The 19,163-nt window shown below is 43.9% G+C and overlaps 1 protein-coding gene across 1 annotated transcript in view; it reads left to right on the top strand.

The window, feature by feature from the left end:
• Positions 1-17,329, top strand: part of LOC119646493 (prostaglandin reductase 1-like) — a 48,586-nt gene extending 31,257 nt beyond the window's left edge. Inside the window, exons 4-6 of the mRNA XM_038046951.1 lie at positions 16,528-16,801; positions 16,857-16,962; positions 17,013-17,329. Of these exons, the coding sequence (XP_037902879.1) occupies positions 16,528-16,801; positions 16,857-16,962; positions 17,013-17,242 (610 nt within the window). The 3' untranslated portion in view covers positions 17,243-17,329. The remainder of the gene's footprint in view (positions 1-16,527; positions 16,802-16,856; positions 16,963-17,012) is intronic.
• Positions 17,330-19,163: the final 1,834 nt, after the last annotated feature.

A 19,163-nucleotide genomic window follows, 5' to 3' on the forward strand; every position in this document is an offset into this window, starting at 1 on the left:
TGAGCGAGCTCGCGGCCTGGCACTCGAACGCTGAGCGTCCAACGTCGCCCGCATCTCGGCCACGCTGGCAGTTAAGGCCGCGATCTCGCGCCGTAAGTCGCCGACCTCATCCGACGGTGGTTGAACGGCCGCTATGGTTGGGCGAACGTACACCTCCTGTACTTGATCGGCCGTTGCTGCTAGTTCCTCCAAGGAACCGGAGACGCAGGCTAGGATCGCCTGGGTGCCCTCCGGGAGCCGACGCAGCCAGAGCGACTTGATCAGGTCGTCGCCGATCTTGCTCCCACCCAATTGCCTCATTTCACGAAGCAATTGGCTGGGAGTTCGATCACCCAACGTTAAACCCGCCAGCAAGTGGTCTAATTTTGCCGACTCGCTTGCCGACAGGCGCCTGATCAACTCGCTCTTGAGCTGAGCGTACGATGCCGACTTCACCACGTCGGACACCAGAAGTATGGACTCTTCGTCCAGGCCGACCACCGCGTAGTTAAAACAGGTCGCGTCCGATGTGATACCGGACATTTGGAACTGTGCTTCCAAATGCACGAACCACAGCTCGGGGTTCCGACGCCAAAACGGAGGAACGCGTACGGCGAGGGCGGTCACCTGTGGGTCCGATGGGCCTGCCGCGTCTTTATTTTCAAACGACATTTTTAATAACGAGAAGTACGAGATTGTGATGCAGACGCGGTGAGTTTATACTGAAACGCGGTGAAATTTACACCGACACGGCAGGCCGCACCCACAAATGCACGCACGAAACGAGAAAAAAGAAAACGACGACCGAAGCGGACGCTCTCCAGCGCAGACCAAAAACACCGGGAAAACAGAGAACTTGCGAACTTGAAACACCTCAACGCCGTCTCTTGCAGCGATTTTTGGTTATTATTGTCACAATTTAACTTTAAATATAATTAACAATTAGTGCGATAATAATTTCACTTAATTTAGCACTTTAACTAATCTTCACTTGATATAACAATAAATAATAATAATAATAATTAAATAAATTTGAAATTGATATTACTAGCTGTCCTCGACGGCGGCGCTGGTTTGAATTCGTCGGGCTGTAGCTGCGGCGTTGGCGGTGCTAGGGACGGCCGTTTGCTGCTGTTGTCGGGTATAATTGTCTGCTGATCTTTGTGCTGCTTTTGCTGGGCAACTGGCTGACTGGACCCGTAGACGGACGGGGATGTGTGCGCTTATGCGAAGTGCCTGCCTATGCCCGTCGTAGAGTGCGGAAGGTTTGCTATGCGACGTTATTTACGTCGTCGGCTCGTAGCACAATTGTATTGTGCGTAGAAAAGATGTTGATGAATCGCAGCTATTTCCTGCCCTTGGTGGCCTTTTCGTCTTGATGGTGGCGATGATTGTGGCGGCGGCGCTTGTGCGTTTTCCTCGACGGGCTCGGTATCGGGGTCACCACTTTGGTAGATGATCAAAACGTCTACCAAATTAGCTTGGAATTAAGAGATTTCTTTGTGTAGTAATAAATGCAAAACTGGAAGTGGTAATCATTTGGAAAAGAGCACTCAAATCATATTATATTGCACTACTGACGCACGTCTAAAAACATTTCAAAGGATTTTATTTATTTGTACCGAAAGGTTTCAATAAAAAACTACTAATTATAATAACAACGTTAATCCAACAAAATTCGCATGTTTTTATTTCTGATATTTATATGGACGCCATGCAACTGAGCGCTTGTAATACAAACTTTGCAGAACTTCCACGAGCTTGTGATCCGTGCCGCGGTTGGGAACAGAAGAGACCGACTTATTTCCATGCGGTCCTTACTGTCCCAACCAACGGCACTTTTTTACCGCTGGCTCTCCACTTCCCCGGTGCGTTCTGAAAACGCGTGAGTGGAGAGTTTCCACGTTCAGCGCCATCTACCCGTCCGCATCCGCAACATCCGAAATAAATTTCGAATGCTGCAGATCCTGCCGCGCCACACGCTCAGAACTATCCTCGTTCGCGACAATGTGGAAATCTCTCCAATTCCTTTTCAAGTTCCTACTGGCATACGCCAAGGAATTTCGAAACAGAATCGTTTCACACTTTTGCGCATTGATTTTCATCCGCCAACTGTTCGTGAAGAACTTAATATCATTGAACACCTTCTGAAGTTCAACTTGCGCCTCAGTTACCTTCTTGTGCGCCGTGTAGGCTATCAGATCGTCAGCAAAGGCAACCAACGACCTTTTAGGAGATTTATTAAAATCGAAAGAATTGAACAATTCGCCGGCAAATACCGCAAATGACAAAGCACTTGCCATACAGCATACTACGCATCATCGCTACGAGGTGACTGGGAAACTCATTCTTCAGGAGCCTGAAAATCAATCCATCCAAACAGACGGTATCAAAGGCTTTCTCCATGCCTATAAGGCAAGCGCCTACGCACTCACCATTGTTAATCCGCCAGCAAATATCAGACGTTACCTTCGTTATTGCATGTATTGTCGAATGTCCAGATCGAAATCCGAATTGCGCGTTCGGCAATAATTCCTTCTTCTTGATATGCCCGTTCAAGGCTTTCAATACCAAAACCTCAAACACCTTGCTGATGTTAGGCAGCAAACTGATTGGACGGTAGCTTTGAGGCTGGATGAATCCTTCCCTCTCTTTAAAATCGGGAATACTTGGGCTTTCTTCCATTGTCCTGGAAAGAAGGAATTGTTCAATAAATTATTGAACAAAATGCAATAATTACGAATGGCAATGTCTGGTAAATGCTAGAGGACCACGTTGGGAATGCCATCCATATCGGATGATCTCTTATTGTTTACTCTTCTGAATATGGAAGTTAACTCTACACATGAGACAAAGTAATCAAGCAGATTATCACTCGGTATGAGATCAGCCTGCATCGCAGAGCTAAATTGGAGAACTGTGGTGCCGTTTAGGCAATATTTGAAATTGTGGACATCTCGTTCTACAATTTCCGAAAGTCGCGTTGGCTCTAAGTTCGTTCTGGGCCAATGCACCGATTCAAAGTGCTCCCCTATAAGTTCGAGTTTCAGAGCATCATCCATCACGATGTAATTGCCTTGCGCATCAGCAGTTACACTATTCGTGTCTATACCTGAGTCAATGAGGTGTTGTATCTCGCTGCCACCGACTTTAATTCTCGGTACAGTTATTCGTGACTTCTTCCGGAATAACGTATTTATCTTAGTAAACATGGAATCTGGATCGCTTGGTGAAATACCCTTTAACTTCTCCCGCCATTGGGAGTTCACTTCATTTACATAATGTTGACGGATAAGATCCCGCGCGATCTTTAGAAGTGATTTGAACTCAACCAATATGGGATGATGATAGTCCCCATATCTCCGATAGATTTTGTTGACGCGAGTGAGCAGAAGGCTTTTCACTTTTTTCAACCGTTTTATGGCTGCAGTTTCATATCCTTCCATATTATTGCGAGGTTTAATCTTAAGGACGACTTGTTCAATTGCTTCCAGCGTCAAGTTCTCCAGCTTGAGAAGATACTGAAGTATTTCCTCATTGCTCAAGTTCCTTTCACCTGGTGCAATTGTACCATCGTTTTCCCCATCAAGAGGTGGGCATTCCTCTCGATATCCCTGAATAAACCTCTCTTGGAATTTCTTCCAATTTATTTGTTTAAAGTTCAGCCTGTGGACGACACTGTCCATCGGCAGAAGGCGAACTCTTCGTCCATCAAACAGAACTTCCATAAGAATAGCGTTATGGTCGCTATCGTAAGGAAGCGTGGACGACACTGTCCATCGGCAGAAGGCGAACTCTTCGTCCATCAAACAGAACTTCCATAAGAATAGCGTTATGGTCGCTATCGTAAGGAAGAGTCTGTAGTTTCCGTTGAGGATTCCTAAAATTAAAGTTCAAGCGCGCGTCAGTAATGCACAAATCCAGATAGGAATTTGCCCTGGGCCAGGTTGGACTCTCTGACCCATATAATTCGCATTTATACTCTATCTGGTATTGCTCTATCCAAGATTTGAGGAATACCCCTCTGGGATGGTTTGTGGCGTTTAGCCACAAGGTATGCTTAGCATTCAAGTCGCCAGCTATAATATAATAATTATGCAGCCTATTCAGTTCGAGTATCGTAAACAGAGAATGGAATTCCTCCTTGAACTTGGCTCGGTTGTTTCCCACTGCATAGACTGACAGGATGTATAAATTCCCTCCTCTAGGCAGTGAAAAAAGAATACATGAGACTTCGATGCCTGAAACGATAATGGCGACCCACAAGTATTCCGGTACCACCTCCCCTATCACAATTTCGTCTATCGTTCCTCACGAATTCAAAATCCTTGAATGTTATCGAATGCCTCGGATTGAGGTGGGTTTCTGAAATCAAGACTATGGTCCGCTCCGCTCTTCGATGGATTCCTACGATGGAATTCACATTAATCGCGATGATCCGGAGACCATCCAGTGGTACCGCTGTAACTGCAGACCTAGCAGCGGGCATGCTATTTGTGTAAATATTCTGTTATGCTATTTATTTTTGTATTGTGTACGTGTAGCGTATGCTGCATGTTGCTGGACTATTTCGCCCCTTAGCAGGCGCTCAAAACGAAAGGCCTGGTAATTAAGCGACCTGATGCCGATCAGATCGCTTCCTCGGCTCTCCGGGCTTATCTGCACGAGGAAGTGCGGCAGGATTCGTTTTTCCAAAACGGATCTCCTCGTACTAAACCGTGATACTGAGAGGAACTTGACCTCAGTTCCCGTCTCTCGGAGCATTTTGAGCACCTCATCGGGCTCTTCCTCCGCATCCAAGCCTTTCAGAAGGAAGGTTTGCACCTTCTCTTTCTTTGGAGTGTAGGTGAAGTGAGGAGCCTTCACTCGCTCGAGGACCGCCCGTGCTTTTTTGTAATCTGCAATTTTATTACATTTGACTTGGGCTCTCTCGGCCCCCGTCTTTTTAATAACAAAATTTGAGAGCCCCGCGCTCCTATTAAGTAGAGTGGCTAAATCTCTACCACCTAATTTACAAACATTAATGGGGGGCACCCTTTCCCCCTTTTCTTTATTTCGGGTGCTAATTGTATCCCCAGTCGGACAATTTTTTAAATTTTCACTCGTACTTGCATTATTTTTTAAATTTTCACTCGTATTTGCATTATTTTTTATATTATTTAACATTTTTCTTGAGTTTTGTTTTTAGTTCTTTAATTTTTTGGAAACAGACCAAAAACTCACCCAATTTTCCATCTTCACTACTGCAACTTGCCTGGTTAGCATCCTCTTCTGGGACATTTCCATCGCCACCGTTGTCGCTGACTCTCGTATCGTCTGCTTCACTGGTCTCTATGCCCTCCATACGGACAGATTCGCTCTCGAGAACTTGTTCGCCCTCAAGGCAGCCCGGTTCCTCTATAACTGCAAAAGTAGTCGAAGATAGCTTAACCTTTTTTCTGGCTACCTTTGAAGACGGCGGGCCCGCCTCCCCAGCCATTAGCTGCTCTGTAAGTATCCCATTTTTTTTATCAATATTGTCATTTGCTTTTTCAAATCTTCGAGTGTCTTCGCCAGCTCGCCATCTCTTCTTTCAAGATTGGCTATCCTCACTTTGGCTATTTTCAAGTCTGGATCCTCCTCGTTGCGGACTCCACGACCGATCCGAGGCCCCTAGGCCTTATGGTGGGGGGCCGGTCTAGTCCGCCACCCCGCCCGCTCATTCCCGCCAAGCCAAAAAAAACGAATCTTTTCTCAAAACTTTTTAAGGAAAAGTAACTTAGATAACAACTCAAAAGTAAATTAGTTTCAATTAAGTTTTAAATTATATATTATTAATTAAGTAATATAAATATCTTTTTATATTCTTGATAAAAGTTAATTTAATTTCAATTTTAAATTATTTTTATTCGCGTGCTTGCCAGCAAGCTACGCACTCTTGCTTCAAAATTACACTTTATGTGAGTTAGTCCAGACAATAATTGCACTTTCTACTTGCATTCAGTATGAGCGCCTTGAATGTCCAATTCAGCATTCAGCGAGAGAAAATGAATAAAGGGGAAGAGCCAAACTCGAACCTGTTCTATTTCGATCAGCAATCATTAACTAGCTAAAAAAAAATCCTAATTGGAGCTTAAGTGTTCCGCCGTGTTGGTTCGGTTAAATTCAAACAATTTTTTATCATTTTTTGAATACTAAAAGAAAAAATAGAAAAAAAATTTCCCATACGTGATTGAATCAAGGTCAGACCGGTCCGGCCTGTCCTCGCCGCTGTATATCCTTTTTCAATATTAGTTACTGGACATTACCAGCTAACACCCGCCGATATATTTCATAAACGGCAATCCAAATGACCGGTTCAGCGAAGAAGAGAACAAAGGGAAGATAAAACTTGTTATTTAAATAAGTTTAAATAAGTTTCACGTAAGAAGCGCCACCGATCTCACTTCACCTTTAACTACTCCCGCACTTTTTACCTTCGTGCAGTTTAGTTCACAACTTTCACTGAATATCTGCCTTTTATTGCTTCTTGATTTGCGAGAGTTCGCAATTCACTTCCGTTCCAGTCAACGATTAGTCAACGTCCGTCTGCCAGTCTGTCTGTCACAGGCACTTTTCTCAGAAACGGCTATACCGATTCACACGGAATTTGGTGAGAAGGTGGGATCTGTGGATCCCCAGACATGCAGTGAGTGATAGCCTCCTACGTTGAGATTTAGGGCGGGACCCCATACATGTATGATAAAAGGGGGGTGTACAAATTTTTTTCCCTAAATATAGTCATGTAGGGTATCAAATGAAACGTCCCGATTAGTACTTTTCGAAGCCGGTCTTAGTTTTGAGATTTGTTAAAAAGGCGGGGAGTGGGACGGGTGCAAAGTGATGATTTCTTTAACTGAGCCATTCTCAGAAACTACCCAACCGAAAAATCTGAAAAAAAATCATGAAGCTGTCTCTATACGGTACTCAGGCCTCAAAATACTCTCCGAATCGATATCTGTTGAAATTAAGTTAATAATAGTATATTGCCGTATTTTTGGGAAAATGGAGTAAAACCCCCCTTAAGTTTATGTCACAGTTATAAAAGTTGGTATTAGTATAGAATATAATATGAGGCATATTATCTCCAAGTTTGATCAAAATCATATTATTAGTAACAAAGTTACAGTAGTTCAAAGGTGTCTTTACCGTGTAAATTTACAACCCGAAGTACTGTAATTTACATTCAAAAATTTACAAAAGGAAAAAAATGTTGCTTCCCGGTCTCCTATGCGGACGCCTTTCGCCAACTTTCCAGACACTTGTCCTCTGCCGAAAAATGGCTTACGTAGGTAGATTGATCCCTGCTCTTTCTCTTCTTCCTTTTCACCCATATGATTACCACCGTCAGTGTTACGTCCGAATAACCTAGCGGCTCCAGCACAATCATGGGGCATTTAAATCTCTAGAACGCTTCCTTCATCAATCTCCTGTTTTAGCTTCTGCTTAAGTTCTGCTATAGCGTGTGCTTCAGAATCTGGTAGTTTGATCTCGCTCGGCGGAGAATTAAATCGTGGAGTTACTGTATCATACACTTTGACACAATTAGTGGTGATGCTCCGTGGTATTTCCCTAACCTTAAACGCATCCAGAATGCAGTACTCTAGCTCAATGAGCGTGACGAAAAACTTTATTTCCAAATTTGTTCCATTACACTTGATCGGAATCGTGTCCGTCTGTCCCTTCGAATATCACTCTGATTTTTGGTTTCACATGTCGTGCAAATTTTCACTACCCTGTATAATTTCCTTGATAGAGGTTGGCCCTGATCGAATCAGCTTTGCTTCATATAAGTCTGGAAGGACCTCAGCAGCATCCTGCTCCAGGAGGAACTTATCATTCTCGAGTCCCACAGGTAAAATTCTTCGCATTCGGGGTTGCGATAATTGCCGCATGCTTAAGTCTATCCTTAGATGCAAGAGGAATCAGATACTCTACCGTGACTAGCTCATTTTGCAGTTGCAACTGGATGTACCTCAAATATTCGCTCGGGGTCTTCTAGTGCTGGCAGGACTATCCCAGGGACCTCCTTGTTGATACGGGAAACATATTCCACCACTGAATATTTAAGAGCTAGTGATGCTTGGCTGCGATTTCCCCTATTAGGGTCTTTATCCCCCCCAATATCTCCCGCTTAAACATGGACTTCCCATGTTCCTCCATCATCTTATTAATTGCCCCTCGACCTGATGATATTCCAAATCCGTTATATTGAGCGTTAAGGCCGCGATGCTGGCCTGATGGTGCTTCATAGCCTCTAATTCGTGACGTATAGCTGCATCCTGATAATCTAGATAGGCTATGGTTCCTGCTGTCGCTAGTCTAGGTAAATACTTGGCGCCTAACTTCATGAGTCCGCTAGTTACAAGAGAGATGAGGCCAGGTAAACTTTTTGAGCGCTTAGTTTTGTACACCGTGTTTAGCTCCCGATTAAGATCCTTGAATTGTAACTCGTTTGATATCCTGAGTTCATCACAGTGATTTCGAATTTCGTCCCCCGCTTGTCGTTCGCAAATTCTTGTGAATTTTCCTATCTGGTGCGACATGAGCTCCAGGTCTCGGGTAAGATTCACAGAGGTGGTGATGGTATAGTTTAGGTCGAAAGCTTTTACCTGTACCGAGCCCAGATCAATTATCCTAGTCCCCAGTACATGGATCTATCGTCGAAAGAAGTACACCAAGCGGCAATAGGCATAACCCCACAAGAACCGTTATGTGACCCAGGGACCAATGCTTCCGCCTCGTTTTCCTCTGCGTTCGAGGCGGAATGTTTGCTGTCATTAGATTCGTGCGGGACACAATGTTGCCTGCCTCACATTCTTCTTCCGGTAGGACAGGAACGAGCTGCTGTACGGATCGACGAACGTTGTCCTTCTCAGCATTTCTGAGCGTCACCTGGCGCACGACCCCTTTAGGATCAGTTACCCGCGGCGTCTTCCAGCTTAACGGATTGAGATCATTTTCTTTGATTAGAACTCAGAACTCAGTCATCAGTCAACTGCCTTCCAGGCTTCGTCCACTTATGCCGCTTTCGAAGACAGCTCAAATAGTTTCCCTCAAACTTCATCCAAAAATGCTTCTGCAATTCTTGAATTTCAAACCATCTTTTGGTTGCCGGGAGCCACTCGCTAAATTCATCATGTATCATGTAAGGTTGCATATAGACGGAATTCATCCCAAACCCACCAAAACGACTAGTCCTTGGAGGATTTTCATGTAACACAATCCGTTTTTGGGTCATATCACTAAATTCGTTCCATTATCGGAGTGAACTGTTTTTGGCTGACCTCTTCGACTTATGAACCTCTGAAACCCGGTCAAGAATGACTCGTAGTAAGGTCCATACATATTTCTAAATGTAGCGCCTTAGGATACTAACGGATCCTACAAAGAAACACTACTACATACACTTCATGGTTTTTGCGGTTCGTAAATTAGAGGCTCTTACATACATCCGCTTCTAGGTTTTCAAAAACCGGAGGTGGCCTAATTCATTCCGAAAACAGATCAGCCATCGACACATCTCCTGATGCACTTTTTAACCCTCTGCTGCAGGGCGGGAATAAAATACTTTTCCCGCACAATAGTCATTGTGAGTCCGGTTCCGCAATGCCGATTTCTTCTGTGGACTTGCTGTACAATTAGGTCGACCAGGGTCGCCACTTACCTAATATTATAAGGTGTTTCTCTTCGAAGGAAATGAGTACGGAGTGTGGAATGAGGCGGTCTAACCTTCCACCCACGCGAAGAATGCCCCTTTCGCAATGAATGACAGCCAATCATGTTTTTTCTACTGCTATCCCTTGCTGCCAATCGCATTTTTACCAGCTGTAAACTACCGGAAAACTATCCTAGAACATCCTTCAATTCAATAGATGACATGATTTTGGAAGAAGAATTCCCTTTGGCATAGAGTAGTGAATACATTCCATTAACAACATTTGGCAAAAATGTAGGAGTTGTTGCTGAAAGTAAACGTTAAGGGAAAAAACCATTCGGTTAGTTAATTTAATTAATTTATTAATTCTAACTGAGATTCAGCAGCGGGTCCGTCTGTCCAGTTTTTGTGAGTAGGTGGAATTCTCCAAAGACACTAGCCTGGACACGCTAGCGTATGGGATTCTGATCTACTAAAACCACCTCCGACTCCCCCTATGCCCCGTGGAACCACCATAAGGTATTACATTACGGGACTGAATCAGTTCGCTTTAGCCTTTTTTCTCTACGTCGTGTACGTAACCGCGCTTTTCTATTCTCCTCTGCCTGTCGCGGTTTCTCGTTAGATGCACCCACGGAGTTGATCGCATCCCAGTCTTCCTGACAAATTTTCTGGTACCAGCATCTCTCCAAGGTTCTTCCTTGCTTTCACAAATCTTGGACAGTGGAAGAATACGTGCTCTGGGTTCCCTGGGATTCCATTGCAGTTTGGACAATTGGATGAGGTATCCAATTTAAATCCGTACATGTACTGGCGATATCCTCTATGCCTCGTGAGAAGCTGGGTACGATTATAGTAAGTCCCTTTCCCGAGCGCTCCCAACACTCTTGCCATCTATTTAGAGATCTCTCCTTTTCGTTGACCTTCACCTGCGATAAAGGAGAAATAGACTTCACATTGTATATGTTCATCATCTCATCTGCCAAGAGTCAATGCAATGCGTTTCCTCAAACTGGAGTTGCATAGAACACGATCGAACTCACTACCCTAGCAATAAGCAGCCTGGAAGCATGGGGTGGCCCTCCCATTTTCGGCATCATCCCCGCCAGGGCCACACTTGCGGTGGAAGCTTTGTCATAAGCATACTCTACGAGTTGCTTATAGCTGAGCTACCCCTCTATCACCACTCGGAAGTATTTGATGGCAGGCTTGGAAGTGATGATTTTAATTCCCAATTTGAATATGAGCATAATTTCTTTTTTGGCCCTTGGTGATGAGGACCGATTCCTTTTTTTCGTCCGGAAGTGTGAAATCAGAACTCTCTAGCCAACTTTCAACAGCACTAATTGCCTTGCATGAGTATAACTCAGCATCTCCTAGATCCTTTGCGACTATAATCAGCGCTATATTGTCGGCTAACCCACCACCGTGGTTTCGTCCGAAACCAGTAGTGGGTCCAGTACGGAGTCTTGTTGGACACCCGTGGAGACAACGCACTCCTTGCATCCATCATCAGTGCTATCACGGTCTTGGCGACCGTAACGGTAATGGTGGGAGGTTTGTGGATTTCCGTAACTTCAACCGCCTCGTAATTGGTGGAACATTGATGGAGCATAGAGTCTGCTATAAGGTTAGTTGGGTTTCAACTGACCGGCGCCGTAAGAGCAATCAGATCGACCACTTGGCGATCAACAGTAGATTGAGCAGTTGTCTTCTGGATGTGCGTAGCAAGAGATGCGCTGATATCGCCTCGAAAGGGATCATCATCTAATGGCCGCTTACGATTAGGTTGCGTGTTGCGTCCGCTTACTTCTCGGAGAGTTGAAGAGCTGCCACCTTCTAAGTCCAACATCGATCGCTTGTACAACCCAGCTGTCGCTCGACAGAGGGAGACTGATGTTGCTGATCAAGCGGCAGATCTACTGAGTTAAGTTCCTGGGAATAACGATGAGCATTGGGCTGCCATCAAAAATGCTCTTTTCTCGGTGCTGCATAGGTCGTTGGCCACATCTGAAAAAGCGGTTGAAAGTTCTACTGGCCGCTGCAAATGAAGGCGGACGTGACGCGGTCGAACTTCGGTACTGAGCGAAATCCCGAGAAGCTGAGCGTAGTGTACGCCGTAACAAGAGAGAATTTCTTATTGCACTGATTAGGGAAGAAGCGGAAGATGCCGCAGATCGCAATGATTTCAGAACTGCTTACCGCATTATGAAAGAGCTTTTATGTGGTCGCGAATTTTTCGATGGTCCTGTGAAGGACGTCAATGGTTGATTTCTCATCCACGATAATGAACGTGGAAAAACACTTCACCATGGCTTCTTAACCGTATGAGATCCGGTCAGGTTCCTCCTCTTGTGGATGAAATAGCTAATCTTCATAACATGCGGAAACGGACTGAAATCTGAAAGAAATCATTTCAGCCATCAATGCTCTCAAGCGGTGTATGGCCGCTGGGCTTGACGGTCTCCCCTCAGAGCTATTTATCGCTATATCTTCAGTCACTGCAGATCTGTTGCTTCCACTCGTACCGGGAATCTTGAAATTCGAGACCTTTCCCCGAAAGTGGAAGATGGGGATGATCGGTAAGATTCCAGGAAAGAGGAGCCGTTTTAATTGAGATAATTGATGGACAGAGGGCAAGCTGGTTTGCGCTCCGAATTCCCCAGCATTGACCACATTACACCTGACCGTATACGGGTCAAGATCAAGATCGAGAAAGCTTTCGACAGCGTTAGCAGCCCCACAGGAGAGGTATTCCGGAGAAACTAGTAGCTATTATCAGAGCGACATATGATGGCGTAAAGTGTTACGTGCTGCATCAAGGTGAAATCTCGGATTTTTGGAGTCCTCCAGGGTTGCACGCTGTCACCGATATCATTTCTTTTTGTTATCGGTGACGTTCTTCATGCTGCCTTGTCCAGAGGACCTGGAGAAATTCAATGGACGATCACATTTTTCCTCAAGCACCTCGACTGCGCTGATGACATCTGTTTGCTTTTTCACTGGATCAAACGGCCCTGGATTTGGAAAAAGAGACAAGTAGAGTTGGACTAAAGATAAACACCAACAAAACCAAGGTTCTCAATCTGACGGGTCATCGCACTCTCTCTGTCGGCGGTAATAGGAAGAGTATCGACGGCGTCGATCAAATTGTATATCTAGGAAACGTGATTTCTGCCGAAGGCGGTACTATATAGATGTTGCCCGACAAATTAATAGTACTAGATCCGCTTTCGCTGCCCTATCTAAAATCTGGAAATGCAGTTATCCAATCACTAAAATCAAGTTGAGACTCTTCTGTGCTACGGTTTTTCCGTGTTGCTATGTGGGAGTAGCAAATGGAAAGTGAACTCCACTGTTACTGAAAACCTCCAAACTTCCGTCAGTACCTGCCTGCGCCGAGTCATCGGGGTATGCTGGCCTAACACTATTTCAAACGAACAAATTGGTCGCGCACAGGCTTGGCATCCGTATGTATGTGATAAGAAGACGGAAGTGGCAGTGGATAGTTTGCACATTAAGGAAGGGCGACAATTGCATTGCGAGCTATGCCATGCAGTGGACTCTACTCTTTTAAGATGGTCGATGGATGGGTCGCCCCAAGGTCACTTAATGTAGAATAAAAAAGCTGCGATTTGCAACATTTGGATACAGCCGAATGGTATTTTTTTTTACATTTTTTGTTGGCTTTTTATTCAACTGTAAAATGAATTCATTAAAAGCCATACCATCAAATTTGATGTGAATTTTATTACTGTTAGCAAAGTCATAGCGTGGCAGATGTCTCCTTCGTTTGAATTTACTCCATTCAAAAAACATCAGGAAATATCAACACCACATTGAAACTAATCATCATCATCATCATCAACGGCGCAACAACCGGTATCCGGTCTAGGCCTGCCTTAATAAGGAACTTCAGATATCCCGGTTTTGCGCCGAGGTCCACCAATTCGATATCCCTAAAAGCTGTCTGGCGTCCTGGCCCACGCCATCGCTCCATCTTAGGCAGGGTCTGCCTCGTCTTCTTTTCCTACCATAGATATTGCCCTTATAGACTTTCCGGGCTGGATCATCCTCATCCATACGGATTAAGTGACCCGCCCACCGTAACCTATTGAGCCGGATTTTATCCACAACCGGACGGTCATGGTATCGCTCATAGATTTCGTCATTGTGTAGGCTACGGAATCGTCCATCCTCATGTAGGGGACCAAAAATTGTCCGTCGTCTTCAGTTGGCGGGACCTCCAACTCGCCGATGTTCTGGTTGTTCAGTAGCTCATCAAAGTACTCAACCCATCGCTCTAATATGCCCATTCTGTCGGAAATCAGATTTCCCTCTTTGTCTCGGCATGATGAGCATCGAGGTGTATAAGGCTTCATCCTGCTAACTTGTTGGTAAAACTTCCGCGCCTGGTGCGGTTGCTCCCTGTACTTTTCTAGTTCACAGACTTGTTGGTTCTCCCAGGCTTCCTTTTTCCGTCTGTGAAGTCGCTTCTCCGCTCGACGGAGTTCGTGATAAGCCTCTGCGCGTGCCCGCGTCCTTTGAGAATGCAACATTACTCGGTAAGCGGCATTCTTCCGTTCCGTTGCTAGCTTACATTCATCGTCAAACCAGCCGTTCCGACTCCTTTTGCGGCTGGGGCCAAGTATATTTGTGGCCGTATCCATGATAACGTTCTTCAGGTGGTTGTGAAGATCATTAGTTGATGCTTCATCTCCAGGTCCTCTGTTGACTGCGGTTATTGCGGCATCCATTTCCCTCTTATAGGTGTCGCGGAGGGATGTGTTGTGGATGGCTTCAGTGTTCACTCTCACCTGATTGTCAGAGGGGATTCTAGGTGGTATTGTTATTCGAGCTCGGAGCACCATGCCAACGAGATAGTGATCCGAGTCTATATTGGCCCCCCTATATGTTCTGACATTCATCAAGGCTGAGAGGTGGCGGCGTTCGATCAACACGTGGTCAATTTGGTTGAAAGTGGTCCCGTCTGGAGAGGTCCACGTATGTTTGTGGGCCACTTTCCGCGCAAACCAGGTACTTCCAACAACCATTTCGTGTGACCCTGCTAATTGAATAGTCCGCAGTCCGTTATCATTTGTTTTTTCGTGTAAGCTATGGGAGCCAACGTATCGCCTGAATACGGGCTCCTTCCCTACTTGGCTGTTAAAATCCCCAAGTATGATTTTGATATCATATCTGGGACAGGCTTCGAGGGTTCTTTCTACTGCCTCGTAGAAGGTATCCTTCTCCGACTCTGCAGTCTCCTCTGTAGGGGCGTGAACGTTTATGAGGCTTATATTTCTAAACTTGCCTCGCAAGCGCAGAGTGCATAGCCGTTCGCTTATGCTTTCAAAGCCGATAACAGCAGGTTTAATTCTTTGGCTGACTAAGAAACCTACTCCGAGCACATGGTTTACTGGATGACTGCTATAATATATGGTGTAGTGGCTCTTCTCCAGGAAACCGGTCCCTGTGCATCGCATCTCTTGCAACGCTGTTACATGAGCCCTATATTTGGACAGGGTATCGGCTAGCTGCTCATCAGCTTCATCTCTGTACAGGGAGCGCACGATCCCAGAGAAAATGCGCAAATCGTGATTCCGATGTCGTTGCCGGGTCCGTCGTTTTAAAATCCGTCCTATCCGAGGCTCCTATTGTGGCTTCGTAACATGTTGTTTTCCGTGTAGGGTTGTCAGCCCTACCCAACCCCCAACCTGGAGGACCAGTTGGTACAATTTGTCCCGTTTTTAGGCGCGGGAGACTCGCCTTCATCCTTCTCCGTCTGCAGCTTTTCGTCAAGAAAGAGCTCCCAGCGGTCACCACGTGGAGGTGGAGATAGGGTTTGGTAGTAGAGCTGTTGGTGTTGGTTCAGCAGGCATTTCCCAGGTTTTATGCTCCATCGTGGGTACCAATCCACGTTTCGCCCCGGGACCTAGACTACCCTGAAACTAATAGTCCGAAATAAAAAAAACAAGATTCCAATACGTTTACAGCGGAGCATGTTCTTGTTACCTGTAAACTATTGGAAAATTTCCTCAAAACGCTTTCTGCTGAAAACCATTTAGTAAATGTATTAATTATCATTTACGAACTAATCCTGTTTCTGAATCGGACAACGACTAAAGAAGAAGAAGAAAGTGATAATTACAAATTTCATACACATACCATCAAAGATTATTAAATATTCAAATCACTGAGGATTAGCTTTGTGGATAAAGTGGATTTCCTGAGATTGCAATGGTTAAACGTTTCTGTTTCATCAAATATAGTCATGTGGGGTATGAAATGAAAGGTTATAGTACTTTCTGGAGTCGGTCTTAAGCGTGAGACGATGCGTGCGGAATGCGGACGAGAGAAGCTGCGGACCGCACGCAGCTTCAATGTACAATGAAGATTTCAGGTCGGCAAAATTCGCTTCACGTTGGCGAGGTTCGTTCTGATGACAGATTCCGCCATTTGCTTTCCGTTTTCGGCTGCTACTTGTGAATATAATTAATTTGAATGAATTCGTTTTGAGAACTGTAGAAGGCACTATCTGCGTTGCAAGTGCTAATTATTAATGTCACTTGCATTAGTCCCGTCGCTTTCATTCATAATTATTGAATTTAAGCCGGAGGTATATGCACTCTTAGTGGCGTTTAATTGTATGGTTTTCATAACATAAGACATGCACGTAGGTCGATCGTTCGCGCACAAAACCGCGGCATTGTACATAATCTTCAAGTTTCTGCAATTTGCGTATGCATCTTCCTATATTTGGAGTTTGTAATAAACCTAAAGTTGGCATAGTTAGAAATACAGACTTTCATAAGGTCTATCTAATTTTTGGCATTGTCCTATCTTGTCCAGTAATAAGTTTATTTGTGCAGCTCCACAGCGTACTTTGGATTTCTAGAAATATGTAAGCCAAAGGCAGGGGAAGTTGTGGTTGTTACGGGAGCAGCAGGAGCAGTTGGCAGTCTTGTGGGACAGATTGCAAGAATTAAAGGATGCAGAGTCATTGGATTTGCTGGGTCAGACGAAAAATGCACATGGTTGAAAGAAGAACTGGGATTCCATTATGCTTTCAACTACAAAACGTGTGACATCAGTAAAAGCCTAGAAGAAGCTGCACCCACCGGCGTTGATTGCTACTTCGATAACGTATGGATAATTCAAAATTCTTTCCTATTTTTTTGAAATAACAATAAGTTTTTAGGTTGGTGGTGAGATAAGTTCAACGGTAATTAGCAAAATGAATAAGTTTGGAAGGATTTCAGTTTGCGGATCGATTTCCTCTTACAATGACACAAAAGTGCATTTAGGTAATTAATTGCATATCTATATTTATGTATATTTTACGATTTCTTTATAGCTCCGGTTATGCAACCTTATTTTGTTTTCAATGAGCTGAAAATGGAAGGAATCGTGTTCTATAGATGGAGAGGCTGTTTTGAAGAAGCGTTTAAAGTTGTAAGAGACTGGATCAAAGAGGGCAAAGTTAAATATAGAGAAACTATTACGGAAGGATTTGAAAATATGCCGCAAGCATTTCTGGATCTGTTTAACGGAAAGAATTTTGGAAAAGCGGTTGTGCAGGCCTAAATTCTTATTTTCCGAATTTCATTTCTATCGAAAGTACTTTAAATAAAATAAGCTACTAATCGTATTCCTATAATGGAGTTTACTTGATATATATGTGTTTATGTGTGAATATCTCCCCTACGGCCTGTAGAAGAAAGGTTCGCCCATAGGTTTGTTTGGCTTGGAAGTATCAGTTTCTGTTTCTTCTATTGTGTGTGAAACATTCTTTCGCTAAGACATAAATGCTTCGGTAAACATAATTGGCACTATGTTGATTGCTGCCTTAAGAGCTTCCTTGGGGATGCTATTTAGGCCAGGCGCTTCATCTTCGATAATTTTCCTCGCAGCCTTCGGGACCTCTTCTTCATTTACCTTTGGAGCTTCCGCTAGGTCTATTTCAATGGTGGGAAGGTTAGCCTGTGCACACATTTTATCGAAAAAGATTCGTCGCTATTAGTAATTTGGTAATTGATTGGGGCTTTTTCTTTGACTTTAGACATTATTGTTTTATAGACGCCACTCCAGGGGTCCGCATCAGCTTAGAGTTATCATTCGTCCTATTTATCATAGCCAAATGCAGGTTTTTCCGTGCCTCTTTGTTCATGTAGCTACCTGTATCCGGATCGGTTTCTGTTTCGCTGATTGCGTCCTCTGGCTTCGAAGCACGCTCTGCGGCATTCACCGATCTTGGAGTTCCATCAAAAGTAACCGGAAGCTGGACACTTTAGATACGAAAGGTTTTGTGTATTTCTTAGTACGTAGCACGTAATATATCCATATATTATGTGAGAGTATCCACTTTCGGGTGATATTGACATTCATAGTCTTCAATTTTCAAAGAAGGAACAACTTTCACGTATTATAACTTTGTTAGTAATAGTGGTTAGTAATAATGGTAACTTGGTGAGATCATGCTCTACATTATAGCCTACATCACTGCAAAATTTCGTGGTGCTAGGATGAACTTAAGGGGGGTTTCCAGCCAATTACAAAAAATTATAGTAATATACTATTAATAACTTTATTTGAACAGATATCAGTATGGAAGGTATTTCGGAGCGCAGGCACTATATACTGGTAGCCTCCTGATTTTTTTCAGTAGTTTCTGAAAATGGCCCCCTTAAAGAAGTGATCACTTTCAAGCCCCCGCACTCCTCACCTTCCCAACAAATATCAAAACTGAGACCGGCTGTGAAAAGTACTAACCGAGACCTTTAATTTGATACCCTACATGACTATATTTGATGACAAAAAATCTTAGACCCCTCTTTTGCATTTATGGGGACCCCCCTTAAATTCAACTCACTGTATCACATTTGTACCAAATATGGTGTCAATCGCTATAAACGTCTTCGAGAAAACTGCGTGTGACGAACAGACTGACAGACAGACAGACAAACAGACGGACAGACAGACAGTATATCGATATTAATAAGGTTCTGTGTTTACACAAAAAAATCGATTTCTCGGATCTGATATGTAATAAAGTTTGTGACAGTGTTCCATCCAAATAGATATACATGCATATATCTACGTTCTCATCAGCGGTATTCAACTTTTGTACTTATGCAAATGTCCGTATGTATGCTCTGGGGCATAGAGTGAAGTAGAAACATTATTATGCGTGCCATCAATTTATATAGGTATGTGCGTATATACATATGTACACATAAGTATGCGACAATTGGCGATGTTTGTTTGTTTATATTGTGCTCAACTATCCCCGTCTTTAATATCTACATCTTGGAGTTTGGGAATACTGAAGGAATATTTTTTTTTCTCGGTTTGTTTGTTCGAATTGAAAAAAATTGCATAGAAAGTTTCTCAAATAAGATGAACTCAAAACCTTTATACCCGAAGCGACCAGTCTAGTAAATATTAACACTTTTTTTTGAAAACTCTCGACGTAAGAGGAAACTAGAAGATTGACGATCTCAGGGTG

Source organism: Hermetia illucens, chromosome 1 (assembly GCF_905115235.1).
Source record: "Hermetia illucens chromosome 1, iHerIll2.2.curated.20191125, whole genome shotgun sequence".
NCBI classification, from domain to species: domain Eukaryota; kingdom Metazoa; phylum Arthropoda; class Insecta; order Diptera; family Stratiomyidae; genus Hermetia; species Hermetia illucens.